This window comes from Mobula hypostoma, chromosome 8 (assembly GCF_963921235.1).
Source record: "Mobula hypostoma chromosome 8, sMobHyp1.1, whole genome shotgun sequence".
Classification (NCBI taxonomy): domain Eukaryota; kingdom Metazoa; phylum Chordata; class Chondrichthyes; order Myliobatiformes; family Myliobatidae; genus Mobula; species Mobula hypostoma.
This window is the reverse complement of record NC_086104.1, coordinates 49,083,263-49,099,956: the sequence shown is the minus strand read 5'-3', so window position 1 is coordinate 49,099,956 and position 16,694 is coordinate 49,083,263. Positions and strand designations below refer to the sequence as shown.

The 16,694-nt window shown below is 45.3% G+C and overlaps 1 protein-coding gene across 4 annotated transcripts in view; it reads left to right on the top strand.

Annotated features, from left to right (window-relative positions):
- Positions 1–16,694, top strand: part of LOC134350523 (putative deoxyribonuclease TATDN3) — a 96,353-nt gene that overhangs the window by 64,252 nt on the left and 15,407 nt on the right. For all 4 annotated transcript variants that reach the window (XM_063055810.1, XM_063055808.1, XM_063055812.1 and 1 more), the window contains exons 7-8: positions 2,273–2,328; positions 11,404–11,516. In XM_063055810.1, coding sequence (XP_062911880.1) covers positions 2,273–2,328; positions 11,404–11,516 — 169 coding nt within the window. The remainder of the gene's footprint in view (positions 1–2,272; positions 2,329–11,403; positions 11,517–16,694) is intronic.

Below are 16,694 nucleotides of genomic sequence, written 5' to 3'. Positions count from 1 at the left end.
AGAAGGGAGAGGTTCCAGAGGATTGGAGGGTTGCGGATGTTGTTCCCTTATTCAGGAAAGGCAGTAGGGATAGCCCAGGAAATTATAGACCAGTGAGTCTTACTTCAGTGGTTGGTAAGTTAATGGAGAAGATCCTGAGGAGCAGGATTTATGAACATTTGGAGAGGCATAATATGATTAGGAATAGTCAGCATGGCTTTGTCAAAGGCAGGTTGTGCCTTATGAGCCTGATTGAATTTTTTGAGGATGTGACTAAACACATTAATGAAGGTAGAGCCACAGATGTAGTGTATATGGATTTTAGCAAGGCATTTGATAAGGTACCCCATGCAAGGCTTATTGAGAAAATAAGGAGGCATGGAATCCAAGGGGACAATGCTTTGTGGATCCAGAACTGGCTTGCCCACTGAAGACAAAGAGTGGTTGTAGATGGGTTATATTCTGCATTTAGGCCAGTGACCAGTGGTGTGCCTCAGGGATCTGTTCTGGGACCCCTACTCTTTGTGATTTTTATAAATGACCTGGATGAGGAAGTGGAAAGATGGGTTAGTAAATTTGCTGATGACACAGAGGTTGGGGGTGTGTGGATAGTGTGGAGGGCTGTCAGAGGTTACAGTGGGACATCGATAGATGCAAAACTGGGCTGAGAAGTGGCAGATGGAGTTCAACCCAGATAAATATGAGGTGGTTCATTTTGGTAGGTCAAACATGATGGCAGAATATAGCATTAATGGAGAGACTGTTGGCAGTGTGGAGGATCAGAGGGATCTTGGGGTCCAAGTCCATAGGACACTCAAAGCTGCTATGCAGGTTGACTCTGTGGTTAAGAAGGCATACGGTGCATTGGCCTTCATCAATTTTGGGATTCAGTTTAAGAGCCAAGAGGTAATGTTGCAGCTATATAGGACCCTGGTCAGACCCCACTTCGAGTACTGTGTTCAGATCTGGTCGCCTCACTATAGGAAGGACGTGGAAACCATAGAAAGGATGCAGAGGAGATTTACAAGGATGTTGCTTGGATTGGGGAGCATGCCTTATGAGAATAGGTTGGGTGAACTCCTTGGAGCGACGGAGGATGAGAGGTGACCTGATAGAGGTGTATAAGATGATGAGAGACATTGATCGTGTGGATAGTTAGAGGCTTTTTCCCAGGGCTGAAATGGCTAACACGAGAGGGCATATTTTTAAGGTGCTTGGAAGTAGGTACAGAGGAGATGTCAGGGGTAAGTTTTTTACGCAGAGAGTGGTGAGTGCGTGGAATGGGCTGCTGGCGGTGGCGGTGGCGGTGGAGGCGGAAATGATAGGGTCTTTTAAGAGACTCCTGGATGGATACATGGAGCTTAGAAAAATAGAGGGCTATGGGTAAGCCTAGGTAGTTCTAGGGTAAGGACATGTTCGGCACAGCTTTGTGGGCCAAAGGGCCTGTATTGTGCTGTAGGTTTTCCATGTTTCTATATCTAAAACTTTGACAAACTTCAATAGATGTGTAGTGGAGAGTACATTGACTGGCTGCATAATAGCCTGGTATGGAAATAACAATGGCATTGAATGGAAAATCCTACAAAATGTAGTAGATACAGCTCAGTTCATTACGGGTAAAGCCCTTCCCACCACTGAGCACATCTACACGAAACGCTGTCGTAGGAAAGCAGTATCCATCATCTGGGACACATCCCCCCCACCCCCCTGCCACTACCCAGAACATGCTCTCTTCTCACTCTGCCATCAGGAATGTGGTACAGGAGCATCAGGACTCTCACCACCAGGTTCAGGAACAGTTATTACCCCTCAGCCATCAGGAATGTGGTACAGGAGCATCAGGACTCACACCACCAGGTTCAGGAACAGTTATTACCCCTCAGCCATCAGGCTCTTGGACCAAAGAGGATAACTTCACTTGCTCTGTCATTGAAATGTTCCTACAAGCTATGGACTCACTTTTAAGGACTCCTCCTCTCATGCTCTTGATATTTATTGCTCATTTGTTTATTATTATTATTTCTTTCTCTTTGTGTTTGCACAGTGTGTTTTTTGCACATCGGCTGAATGTCAAAGTTGGCGTGGTCTTTCATCGATTCTGTTATGGTTATTATTCTGTGGATTTATTGAGTATGTTCGCAAGACAGTGAATCTCAAAGTTGCATATAGTGACCACTTACGTACTTTGATAATAAATTTACTTGGAACTTTGTGGAGTCAATTATATTTTAAATAAGTCATTTATTGTATTCCTTGCATTTTTGTGCTAATTGTTCCTTTCTTATCCTTTCAGAAATGTACATTCTCGCTCTGCTGGACGACCAACCATTAACCTCCTGAAGGAACAAGGTTTAACATTTACATTTTTCTTTTGGCTTCATATGCAAAACCAAATGAAACTGTCATTTTTTTTTTCTTAACGTCCATCATATTTTATTTACTCTCATCTTGCTGCATCCCCTTCCTCCCAAGTGCAGTTACCGAGCCTTCTTGGCAAATTTAACATGCTTTAATCTGGTTTGATAACTGAAAGACATCTTACATAGCAGCTCTACTATACAAAGGGAAGTAAAGACCTGGACAGAAGGAGCCTTATGGGATTGTTCTGAAAACACGGACTGGAACATGTTCAGGGAGGTGACTACCTATCACATTGCCTTTGAATATGCGGGATCTGTGATTGGCTACATAGAACTGCATTGAGGACATCATCGTTATTGAGGACGTCATCTATGTGAGGAAGGGCAAATCAGAAGCCATGGCTGACAGCAGAGGGCCACTCACATCTGAGCAATCGGGATGCTGCCTTCAGATCAGGTGATAAGACGGCTGTCAGGGTGGCAAGCTGCACTTTCCTGTGCCATTAGGAAGGCAAGACGGGATTATTCACAGAGAATATACGACCATTTCAGTAACACCAGAGACATGGGGCACATGTGGCAGGGCATTCAGACCATAACAGAGTACAAGTTCTTGCACGTCAACGACAATAATACCTCTCTTCCTGATAAGCTGAATTTCTCTTACACACAGTTTGATGCATGGAATGATGTGCCAGTGAGGAAGGCCTCCCCTCCTCTCCAAGGAGCTTGCAGTCTGTCTGGCCTCAGCTGATGTGTCAGGATCAATTCACATAAGGCTGTGAAGCCTGGTAATATACCTGGTTAGGTGGTGAGGAACTGTGCACCCCAGTTAATAGAGGTTCTAGCAGACGTCTCCTACATCTCTCTGGACCAGTGCACTGTCCTCTCAGGCTTCAAGGTGGACACGTCATCCTGGTGGCTAAGAGAGCGACAGTAATCTGCATCAATATCTATCGGCCAGTGGCACTAACCTCAACAATAATAAAGTGCTTTGAACAGCTCATCATGGATTGCATTAAATCTCATCATCCTGCTACACTGGATGCTTTCTCATTCTCTTATTGCTTAAATTGGCCCACTGATAATGCCATAGCCTCTGCACTCCACTGTGTCCTGTCCCATCTGAAAAATGGTGCCTCATATACCAGGATACTGTTTATTAATCAGCTTGGCATTTAATATGATCATGTCTCAGAAGCTGGTGGGTAAACTATCCTCGCTGGGTCTCAACATATCTCTCTGTAACTGGATCTTGGACTTCTTGACAGAAAGTCCACAGCCAGTCTGTGTTGGCAGCAACATCTCTAGCTCCATCACGTTGAGCACTGTCACCCCCCAGGGCTGTTTGCTGAGCCCGCTGCTGTTCATGCTGTTGATGCATTACTGCACTGCTGATGCAGTTCAAACCAAATCATCAAGCTCGGCCTCATCAGTGACGATGACACAACTGCATACAGAGACGAGATACAACAGCTGGTAGAATCCAGTGAGCACAAGAACTTGAGTCTGAACGTGAACAAGATTGTGGACTTTAAGAAGGTGCAGGGTCCTTGGGGCACATAAGCTGCTCCTCTGTGGAGAAAGTTGGGAGCATCAAGTTTCTGGGAGTGCACATAATGGACAAACTCACCTGGTCCCTCAACACCTCTTTGGTCAAGAAAGCACAGCAGTGTCTCCACCTCCTGAGGAGATTGAGGTGAAAGAGGCTTCCCCCAACCCGATTTTAACCCCTTTTACAGGAGCACTATCGAGAATGTCCTGACCAGCTGCATCACTGTTTGATACAGGAATTGCAAGGCATCTGACCACAAATCCTTACAAAGGATTGTGAGGACTGCTGAGAGGATCATCAGGGTCTCTCTTCCACCCATCAGAGATATTTATCAGGAGCGCTGCATACACAGGACCCTTAGGATTTTCAATTATCCCTCCTATCCATCCTGCAATCTCTTTGGCTCTGTAGCATTAGGACAAAAATTGTTAGGATGGGAAACAGATTTTTCCCCCAGACCATAAGAATACTACCACCACCCAGGTCTCATTACATATGAAGTGTCAGTGGTATCATACTGTTAACTTTTTAAATTGTGTCTTAAATGCACCTTATTATTTGTTAATTTAATTGTGGTAATATTAGTTATGTGATGTGTGTTAGTTATATGTACTGTGTTGTGCACCTTGTCCAGAGGAACACATACACTTACTCCTCAATCATACTTAATGCTTCTGGTCCATAGTGTACAAATATACACACTACTGGAGTGCTTTAAAGGTTTGAAATAGGAGACTTTCATGTTATGATTCACACACATACAATCAAGGTGTGCGCACGTACACACTTCACACTCGTCATGCTCCCGTAGAGTCTGACTTGGACCAGGCTAACTTCTTCCTGTGCTGAATCAGGGCAACCCCTTTATTTAACGTGCTCCTGCGGGATCTGACCTGGATTGGGACGCCCCCTTTATTTAAGGTGTTCCTGTGGGATCTGACCCAGATCAGGACACCCCCTTTATTTAACGTCCTCCTGCGGAGTGCAACCCAGATTAGAGCAGCCCCTTTTTTTTTACACTGCAGCTTTTCTATGTCAGCACCTCAGGTGTTGGTGTAACTTGACTACTCCATACAAGAGGAAATTAATGTTCCAGCAGCTCAACTGTGAACTGCCTAGGATTTAGGACTGATCAGCTACCAAGGCTGAATTTCTTACTCACGCTTAACAAAGTCGAAGGTTAGCTATCATTTACAATAATGCAAATGACCACAAATAAATTGAGTGAGTGAGTGCGTGTGTGTGTGTGTGTTCTGAGTGCAGTTAATTGGCAACAACATGTATACAGTCAAATGAAACAATGTTCCTCTGGACAAGGTGCACAACACAGTACACATAACTCACACGCAACACATAAGTAATATTACCACAATTAAATTAACAAATAATAAGCTGCATTTACAACGCAAGTTAGAAAATAAACAGTATACACCCTATCCTCGTTATATGCGGGGGATACGTTCCTCGCGGTCGACGCATAATGTGAATAATTACTTAAATGGAGAAAATAGGGATGCGTTCCAGAGGGCTTCATAAGTATGCTTTATCTGTAACTTATTCACATTTTCATACCAATACGATACAAAAGCAGTACTACAAGGCAATATTCATATTATATTTCATCAATTTAAGGTAACATTCGATGTAATAAATCATAGAAAGTTAACATACTAGGGTGTACAGTACAGTACTCACCAACAGTGGCAGGTGTGTTCGCTCTGGGAGATGAGTGGTTGTTGTGGTCGTCAGGATCATATCAAGCACAGCAAGGGGTGAAGGAAGACTCACAGAACTCTTACAACTGCCGGCAGCAGGAGATGACACCGATTTGAAGAAAGTGGTGAGGGTTGCTTGCTTGGCAGTATTTTGTTTTTCATCATAAATTTGCTTGTAGGGAAGAAGGGTTGACGGCAGGGAACGACTGAAATGCTGACTCCGTTCTAAACTTGGGTCCATGTCCATCGTCATTTGTGCCAAGTGTTCCGACTTCCACCATTCCTTCACCGTTGGTAAATTACCGGGATTTTCAAAATTGTCTGTTGCTTCCAGCATCTGAGAGATAGTTCACTGTAAAAAATAATGCCTTGAATGTGGATCACACCTTAGTCGAGTGGTTGAACCAGTGATGCTGTGTTAGGCAGCAGGAAACGCACTGTTATGTTAGGATGAATGCTGTTCAGATACTTAGGATAGGCTGGCACATTGTCAAGCAACAAAAGAACTTTAAAGGCAAGATTCTGTTCCTGGCAGTAGTGTCCCAGAGCTGTGTTACCTTCAGTTGATGCCACGCTGTTTATAATTTCCAACTTTTTTTCAAGTGTTAAAGCGGTTCTCTGCCGTTCGGCTGATAGCGCAGGACATGACATCGGACGCTTAGGAGGCATAGATAAATATTTCAAGCACAAAATCACTGCACCGTAGGTAAAACCAACAAAAGTTTAAGAGTGCAAGATCACGCATCCACACCTTGTGAAAACCAATGCGAGACTGGCAGGAGTGAGATTGTGAGGCGCGCGCACCTGACTTGTATTGGCGGAAAAGCAGTGCTTCTTGTCCCAACAGTGAGACTGTGAGGCATGCGCACGTGACCTGTATTGGCGGGAAAGCAGTGCTGCTCGCATAACTGCGAGTTTTGGACGCATACAAGGAGACGTTGGTAGAAATAGGTTCCTCGCATAACTGTGAATCTGCATTGTCTGAAGACGCATATAACGAAGATAGGGTGTATCGCTACTGGCACATCATACGTATTGAGACCTGGGTGGTGGTGAACCTCCAAGTAACTGTCATAACTGATTAACTCAACTCTGAACAGACACACACATTCCTCAAACATACTTTATCTTACTTGAGCACAAGGAGAACAACAAGGGCCTTGTCATCACACTGTTCTGAAGTCAGAACAAAAAAAAAATGCTATTTTTATACAGAATTGCCCTATCAGTTATGGATATTGACAACTTGATAAGCTGTGTATGTTTGAATTTCTTACTGCAAGATCAATCATTATTCTTAATATGGTGTTAAAAGTCAATAGAAACTATAAACTAACAACTGATGATACTTTGAAGTTAGTTAATCAATTATCCCTTAGTAAGTGTCTTTGTTTCGATCCTTTCATCATATTCTTATCTTGTCTTCAGTAAGTGAAACTGGCTCTGGGAATCTGTTGTGTAAAGGGAGAAGAAAGCCCTTAACTCTGAGTGGAGTCATTGGGACGCCGTCATGACGGCTTTTTTTTTAGCAGGCTTTCTTATTTTTACGGGGCTGAATTGCTAGCTCATCACTCAACCCAACATGGATGGAAAGCGTGCAAGGGAGCTGGCTGGATTCGAACTCAGGAGCCTTCGCACCGAAGTCCGACGCTGATGCCACTATGCCACCAGCCGATTGTAGTCAGCATCTACAGGAAGAAAGGCGACCGTAGTGTTTGTGGAAACCACCGAGGAATCTCCCTTCTGTTCACAGCTGGCAAGATTGTGGCGAAGATACTGCTCAGCTGGCTCAAGATCATCTCAGAAGATGCGCTTCCTGAAAGCCAATATGGCTTTAGGGCTGGAAGAGCAACCTCTGACATGATTTTTACTTTGAGGCAACTCCAGGAGAAGGTGGTAGAACAGCAGCAACAATTGTACATTGTCTTTGTTGAAGTGCTCAAAACTTATGGCTGTCCAGATGGGCTGATTACGATGATCAAGTTGTTTCATGAGAATATGTCTGGCAAAGTATCTATTGGAGGAGACGTCAGCGAAGCCTTCACCTTCAACCATGGGGTAAAACAGGGATGTGTTCTTGCTCCAACTTTGTTCACACTATGTCTTGCTGCAGTTTTGGAAATAATGGACCATAATTTGGACAAAGGTGTGTACATCAGGACTCGCTCAGATGGAAAATTGTTCAACCTGTCAAGACTCAAAGCCTCAACCAAATCAAGAGAGATATGTGTCAGAGAGCTTCTGTATGCAGACGACTCAGCCCTGGTTGCTACTGATGTTAATGTGATTCAAGAAATTGTAGACCACTTCTCGTTTGCTGTCACTCCTTTTGGCCTAAGAATCAATGTCTCCAAAACCGAACTTCTGTACCAGCCCCCTCCTCTGTGTAGTCCCAGTGAGACCCAACCACCAGTCATATCGGTCAATGGGGTAGTGCTGAAATGTTCTGACACTTTCACATACTTAGGAAGCGCTGTGACCAACACCAACTCATCAGATCTGGAAGTTGAGAGGAGAATTCAATCAGCTACAAAAGTCTTTGGTGCTTTGCAGAAGCGACATTGGTCTTACCACGATATTAAAATGGCAACCAAAGTCAAAGTGTATAACACAGCTGTTGTACCATCTCTGCTTTATTCAACTGAAAGGATGACATTGTATCGGAAGCACATCAAGAAATTGACCAAGACACAATACAGGCATTTACGCCAAATATTACACATCAATTGGCAAGAGAGGGTACCAGATGTGGAGGTGCTCAAACGTGCTGGGACAGTCTGCGTAGAATCGCTCATTACAACTTCGCAGCTGTGTTGGAGTGGTCATGTCACAAGAATGAGCGATGATTGTTTACCCAAAGCTGTTTTCTCTGGCGAACTACATGAAGGAAAGAGGAACCACGGTGGTCAGAAGCTGCACTACAAAGATGCACTCAAGCGCCAGATGAAGAACACTGACATGAATGTCAACACCCGGGAGAAAGATGCTTTGGACAGAAGAAGTTAGCACTGCATTGTCAAGAAGTCAATCCCAGCCATCGGGGAGAAAAGGCAGAAGAAATATGAAGCAGGTCATGAACGCAGACATTCAGTGCTAGACCAGTCAAAACACAAATGCAACCGATGTGGGAGACAGCGCCGATCCAATGCTGGTCTTGTGGCCCATAAACGTGCCTGCAGAGACTAAACTCTCAGCACAGTTAACATTGAAGAAGTGTAAAGGGAGGCTTTGGTCTTCAAAGATCTTCCTTGCCTGGGCCGGTTGCACTCGATTTGCAGTCTATCCTTGCCTGGACATTACATTAACTCTTGCCTTACCATAACTTCCACATATTTACAACACAATTTAAAAAGTAAATAGTTTAACACTACTGGCACTTCATACGTATTGAGACCTGGGTGCTGGTGAACCTCCAAGTAATTGTCATAACTGATTAACTGGACTTTATTTGAGACCTAGGTGTTCAATTGTTCATATGTTCAATTTTAGAACTGACAATAAAGTTGAACTTGAATAAAATCACTGAGTTTGCTAAACTTTTACACTGCTAATCTCTAGTCTTAAAAAAAGTTGAAGTGTTGAAATAAGGAGGAATCTATGGTCTTCAGAGTGTGCTTGGTCTCATTAAACATGTTGTTAGGTTATCTTACATATAATATGTGGGTAACTTGAAGGAAATACTAAATATTTCAAGAGCCAAGAAACGATTCCAGGAGAGGTTAGAGGCAACATTGGATGCACATTAACTCTGGCAGGGTTTGCAGGTCATTACTTCCTATAGAGCAAAATCCAACATCATGTATGACAGTGATGCTTCACTACCAGGCAAACTCGACACTTTCATGCTCGCTTTGAAAGGGAGAATAAAAATACCAGCTATGAGGATCCCTGTAGCATCTGAACACTCTGTGTCTCAGAGACCGACATCGGGCTGTCTTTCAAGAGGGTGATCTCTTGCAATGTAGCCGGTACCGAAAAGGCAGGGTACCTAGTAAGGCACTGAAAACCTATGCCAACCATCTGGCGGGGTATTCAAAGACATTTTCAATCTCTTACTGCTACAGTCAGAAGTTCCCATCTGCTTCAAAAGGGTAATGATTATACCAGTGCCTAAGAAGAGCAACGTGAGCTGCCTTAGCGATTATCGTCCAGTAGCATTGACATCTACAGTGAAGAAATGCTTTGAGAGGTTGGTCATGGTGAGAATTGCTGAGTGTGGAAGGACCTAGACCCACTGCAATTTGCCTATTGCCACACTAAGTCTACTGCAGATGCGATCTCAATGGCTCTCCACACAGCCTTGGATCACCTGGACTATGCAAATACATATGTCAGGATGCTGTCTGTTGATTGTAGCTCAGCATTTAACACAATTATTTGTACAGTCCTGATTGAAAAGCAGCAGAATCTAGGATTCTGTACCTCCCTCTGCAACTGGATCCCCGACTTCCTAACTGGAAGACCACAATCTGTGTGGATTGGAAATAACACCTCGCTGACAATTAGCAGTGGCACTCCACAGGGATGTGTGCTTAGCCCACTGCTCTCCTGTCTCTACACCCATGACTGTGTGGCTAGGCATAGCTCAAATACCATCTATAAATTTACTGATGATACAACCATTCTTAGCAGAGTTTCAGATGGTAATGAAAGAGTGTACAGGAGTGAGTCACAGCAACAAACTTGCACTTAACATCAGCAAAACCAAAGAGCTAATTGTAGACTTCAGGAAGGGTAAGATGAGGTAATACAAACTAATCCACATAGAGGGATCAGAAGTTAAGAGAGCGAGCAATTCCAAGTTCCTGGTTGTCACTATATTTGAGGACCTAACCTGAACCAAACATATTGGTGCAGCTATAAGTAAAACAAGACAGAAGCTATATTGTATTAGGAGTTTGAGAAGAATGGATTTGTCAACTAAAATACTCAAAAAGTTTTTACAGATGTACTGTGGAGGACCTGACTGGTGGCGTAGTGGCATCAGCATCGGACTTCGGGACGAAAGGTCCCCGGTTCGAATCCAGCCAGCTGGCTCCCCCGCAAACTTTCCATCCGTGCTGGGTTACGAGCTGGTGATCTCTTTGGAAACTCACCTGTCAGAAGGCAATGGCAAACCACTGCTGTAACTTGCCTCGTACGTGATTCCCCACTACGTCAGAGAGGCGTGGAGGGAAATTGTCTGCTAACCGGAGAAACTCTGGATGCGACGCACCTTTCCTTGTACTGTGGAGAGCGTTCTGACAGGCTGCATCACCGTCCAGTATGGAGGGTCTGCTGCACAGGATTGGAAGGAGTTACAGAAAGTTGTAAAATTAATCAGCTTCATCAGGGGCACTAGCCTCCACAGTATCCAAGACATCTTCAGCGAACAGTGCCTCAGAAAGGTGGTGTCCATTATTAAGGACCCCCACCACCCAGGACATGCCCACTTCTCACTGTTACCATTGGAAAGGAAGTACAGAATCCCGAAGGCAGATGCTCAGCGATTTAGGAACAACTTCTTCCCCTCTGCCATCCGATTTCTAAATGGACATTGAACCCATGAACACTACCGCACTACATTTTTATTTCTGTTTTTTTGCATTACTTATTTTAACATAACTAATTAACAGCCATACTATATATATATATATATATACTTACTGTAACTCAGTTTTTTCCCCTCTATATTTATTTATCGTGTAGTTCATTGTCCTGTTGTGGTAAAGTTAACAAATTTCATGCCATATGCCGGTGATATATTAAATCTGATTCTGATATTGTAATGATAAAATAATATGTATTTTTCTAGGAGCTCAGAAGGTATTGCTTCATGCTTTTGATGGAAAACCCTCTGTGGCTATGGAAGGTGTGAAAGCTGGATTTTTCTTTTCAATACCACCATCAATTATACGAAGCGAGCAGGTTAGATCAAATAAAATTTTTAGATTGTATGTTAGATGCACAGAAATTCTTTTAACTAGAGTAATAAAGACAGTTTTGAAGGTTCATTGATTTTCACTAGTTCATCTTTTCCATGCTGTCTTACTCTATGACGCAATATTTATGAAAAACAAAGTACCTGTAAAAGAATTTCATTTTTAGTTGATGGTACTAAGTTTTCCACGTTAATGGTAACTGTATGAATTATTCTGCTTCTAAAGCTACAGTAGAAAGTACAGGTCAGAAGTGGGAAAGAACATACAGCTGCCACTGTTCATGGACTAGAAGGGCCGAGATGGCCTGTTTCCGTGCTGTAATTGTTATATGGTTATATGGTTAAAACTACAGTAGAAAGTACAGGTCAGAAGTGGGAAAGAACATGCAGCTGCCACTATTCACTGGGCTTAATACCACCAACTGAACGTTAATTTCAAGGCAGCAATGTTAGCTTGTTCCATTTTTCTATCACGACAATCATGAGTAAGAAATTCCTTTTCTTTCCTGGTATGATTCCTGTCTTTAATCAAAGACCACACTCCTCACACATATTTAAGCACCACTGCTATAACTGTCTATTACAGCACTAGATGAATAGCACAAATGCTACCAAACCTGTACTCTTTTAACACTGGCGTACCTCAGGGGTGTGTGCTTAGCCCAGTGCTCTATGCTCTGTATACACATGACTGTGTGGCTAGGCGTAGCTCAAATACCGTCTACAAATTTGCTGACGATACAACCACTGCTGGTAGAATCTCAGGTGGTGATGAGAGGGTGTACAGGAGTGAGATATGCCAACTAGTGGAGTGGTGCCGCAGCAACAACCTGGCACTCAACGTCAGTAAGATGAAAGAGCTGATTGTGGACTTCAGGAAGGGTAAGACGAAGGAACACATACCAATCCTCATAGAAGGATCAGAAGTGGAGAGAGTGAGCAGCTTCAAGTTCCTGGCTGTCAAGATCTCTGAAGATCTAACCTGGTCCCAACATATATCGATGTAGTTATAAAGAAGGCAAGACAGCGGCCATACATTATTAGCAGCTTGAAGAGATTTGGCATGTCAACAAATACACTCAAAAACTTCTATAGTTGTACCGTGGAGAGCATTCTGACAGGCTGCATCACTGAGGGGCTACTGCACAGGACCAAAAGAAACTGCAGAAGGTTGTAAATCTCGTCAGCTCCATCTTGGGTACTAGCCTACAAAGTATCCAGGACATCTTTAGGGAGCAGTGTCTCAGAAAGTCAGCGTCCATTATTAAGAATCTCCAGCACGCAGGGCATGCCCTTTTCTCACTGTAACCATCATGTAAGAGGTATAGAAGCCTGAAGGCACATACTCAGCGATTCAGGAACAGCTTCTTCCCCTCCGCCATCCAATTCCTGAATGGACATTGAACCCTTGGACACTACCTCACTTTTTTAATATATATTATTTCTGTTTTTTGCATGATTTTTAATCTATTCAGGATATGTATACTGTAATTGATTTACTTTTTTTTATATTATGTATTGCATTGAACTGCTGCTGCTAAGTTAACAAATTTCACATCACATGCTGGTGATAATAAACCTGATTCTGATTCTGATACCTCTTTAATTGAAGAGAGGGTTTATCTTCCTATTCCTGTGATGTACCAGTCCGCAAGAATCTACCTTTTGTTGCTTGCGCTGTAAGACAGCAGCACTGTAGCAAAGATGCTGCTGTCTCACAGATCCTGGGTCCCAGCTTCAATTTTGATATGGATGCTTTCTGTGCAGGATTTGCACATTCTCCTTGTGACTGTGTGGGTTTCCCTCAGATATTTTGTTTTGAGTCTTATCCTAAAAATATGCTGGTATGAGCTGGCTTGTTTCAAATGACCATAATACAGGCTAATGGCAAAAGAAGTCAAAGTGATTTGATGGGCATATTTGATAGTAAGTCAGTTGCATTAACTTAAGGAAGTAAGGAGAGAGGAAATAGGACTAATTAAAGTACTTGGCTGGGAACTGCATGAATCAAAGGGTGAAAAAGCCGCCTTCTGTTTCATTATAAGATCTGCATTCTGCCCCTTGGCAGCATCATTTATAGATATGCATCTTAGAGATACTGGATTAGTTAACAACTAAGTGCCTTTGTTTTGTCAGATTAGTTGTTCAGATAATATCACTTGCCAGAGAAAAAAATCCCACCATATTTGCGCAATGTCAGGCTGAGAAGTGAAAATTGCATAGTCTAAGACTTAACAGGCTCAGAAGTACGATCACATGAATTGGGTCTTGAAGGATTGCTCCCATCTACGGATTTGTACCATATTTTGACAATTGCATATTGTGAAGAAAAATCTGCTAAACCAGTTGGTTCAGTTAGGTATATATATACAGTATGTTGACATTTGGTAGTCACTGAGAATAATTTGTGTACTGTGGCGGCTCGCCCATGCAGCAAGCGAACCACCTCCAGCAGTCACGGGCGAGTCCGCAGCCAGTGGCAACCGAGAGGGCTCTGAGTGTGGGGCAGACCTCGGCCTGGAAGCCGACGTCACTTCCGCCCCGCAAAGAGTGGGGGATGCTAGGAGCTGGCACTTAAGCGCGCGCAGATTGAAACAGTAAACAGTTCAACCTGACCTTGCTCAACTCAGTGTTGCTTTCACTCGTTGCGTATCAGCGTGGCCACATTGGTGACCCTGACGGTCCAACGGCATTTGGACCCAGCATGAATGACTCGGCTCTGCAGAATGCAGTTTCCATTAAACTGCCAACCTTCTGGACCACTCAACCCCTGGTCTGGTTCGACCAAGCAGAGGCCCAGTTCCAGGTCAGGCAAATTGTCTCAGACGCCACCTGGTATTACTAGGTGGTGCAAGACCTCGACCAGGAGACAGCGGGCTGCATTATCGACTTTCTGCATCAGCCCCCGGCAACAGACAGGTACGAGGCACTCAAGGCCCTGTTTATCCACACATTTGGCCTCTCCCTCTGTGAACAGGCCGCTCAGTTACTGCATATGGACGGCCTGGGCGAACGCGCACCATCAGCCCTGATGAGCGACATGCTAGCAGTGGCAGACGGCCATAAGCCTTGCCTGCTTTTTGAACAGACCTTCTTGGAGCAAATGCCAAAAGACATCCGCCTCCTGCTAGCAGATGAAGACTTCAGAGACCCGCACAGGGTGGCTGCCCGTGTGGACGTGCTTTGGCGCGCCAAACAAAATGGCGGAACCACCATCAAAATTAGTGCTGCGGCATGGCTGAAAGCCCAGCCCTCCCACACCCCAGCAGCGGAGCACATAACACCCACACCAAGGGATGGCACCACTTCTGAGTCTTGGTGTTTTTATCATCAAAGGTGGGGTTCCGGGGCCCACCGCTGCCAACTGCCATGCTCGTTCCAGGGAAACGCCAGGACCAGCCGTTGCTGATGGCTATGGCGGCTGGTCATCGTGATAGCCTCCTCTATGTTTGGGACAAGCACTCCGGGCATAGATTCCTGGTGGATACGGGGGTGGAAATCAGTGGCCTACCCCCCTCGAGCCACGATACCCGAACTAGAAGAACAGGACCAGAACTTGCGGCAGCCAATAGCAGCACCATCCGCACCTACGGCACAAGAGCCACCCCCTTGCGGTTCGGTTCCAGCCGCTTTACATGGACATTTACGCTGGCCGCAGTGTCACAGCCATTGCTGGGTGCGGACTTCCTCCGCGCGCACTGCCTGCTCGTGGATTTGAAGGGGCGATGATTGGTCGATGCGAAGACGTTCCAGACTTTCTCCCTCGGTGAGGCCAGGTTACCGGCCCTGCTCCGTCACTTATTCCGACAACGAGTTCGCCAGAGTGTTATCGGATTTCCCATCTATCATCACGCTGCTGTCTTCCTCAACAGACCCGAAGCACGGCGTGATGCACCACATCCCCACACAGGGACCTCCCCCTCATGCCCGGGCCCGCAGGCTACCGCCCGACAAGCTCCACCTCGCGAAAGAGGAATTCAAGAAGATGGAGGAGATGGGGATTGTGTGGCGTTCCGACAGCCCATGGGCCTCCCCACTCCATATGGTGCCCAAGTTCGCTGGAGGGTGGAGACCATGCGGCGACTATAGGAGGCTGAGTGATGCCACCACGTTCAATTGCTGTCCGGTACTGCACATCTAGGACTTTACAGCCAACCAGCACGGGGCACGCATCTTTTCGAGGATCGACCTGGTCCGAGGGTATCATCAGATCCCAGTCCACCCAGACACCCAAGACGGCCCTCATTACCCCCTTTGGCCTGTTCGAGTTCCTCAGGATGCCATTCAGGCTGAAAAATGCAGTGCAGACATTCCAGAGCCTGATGGATGCAGTAGCGTGAAATCTGGACTTTCTGTTCATCTACCTGGATGACATACTTATTGCCAGCCGCTCCCGCCAGGAACATCTGGCACATTTATGCCTGCTCTGCTGCCGCCTAAGCGACTACAACCTGGCTATCAACCCCGCCAAATGCCAGTTCGGCCTACCCGCCATCGACTTCTTGGGACACCGGATCGACCGCCATGGAGCTGTGCCCCTGCCGGCAAAAGTTGAAGCCATCCGCCAATTTGCCAGACCCAGCACTGTTAAAGTTCTTTTATCACCGTTTCCTGCCCTCAGCGGTTTGGATCATGCGACTCCTTTTCGGATTGATGACCGGCAAGATCAAAGAAGTCACCTGGACAGAAGAGGCGACGGCGGCTTTTGAACAAGTCAAGAACATACTAGCAAACACCACGCTCCTAGTCCACCTCCGGGTTGACGTCCCCATTGCCCTCACTGTGGATGCCTCCGACACGGCAGTTGGTGGCGTGCTCGAGCAGCTCATCGAAGGCCAGTGGAAGTCGCTCGCTTTTTTCAGCCAGCACCTACAATCCCTGAAACTTAAGTACAGCGCTTTTGACAGGGAGCTGCTGGCCCTGTACCTTGCCATCAGGCACTTCAGGTATTTCCTGGAGGGGAGGGAGTTCACGGCCTTCACAGACCACAAGCCCCTCACTTTCACATTTGCCAAAGTGTCGGACCCGTGGTCGGGCCGCCAGCAATGCCACCTGTCGTATATCTCGGAGTTTACCACCACGATCAAGTACATCTCCGGGAAGAACAATGTGGTAGCCGACACGCTGTCATGCACCTCCATCCAATCAGTGCACTCTCTGTCTCC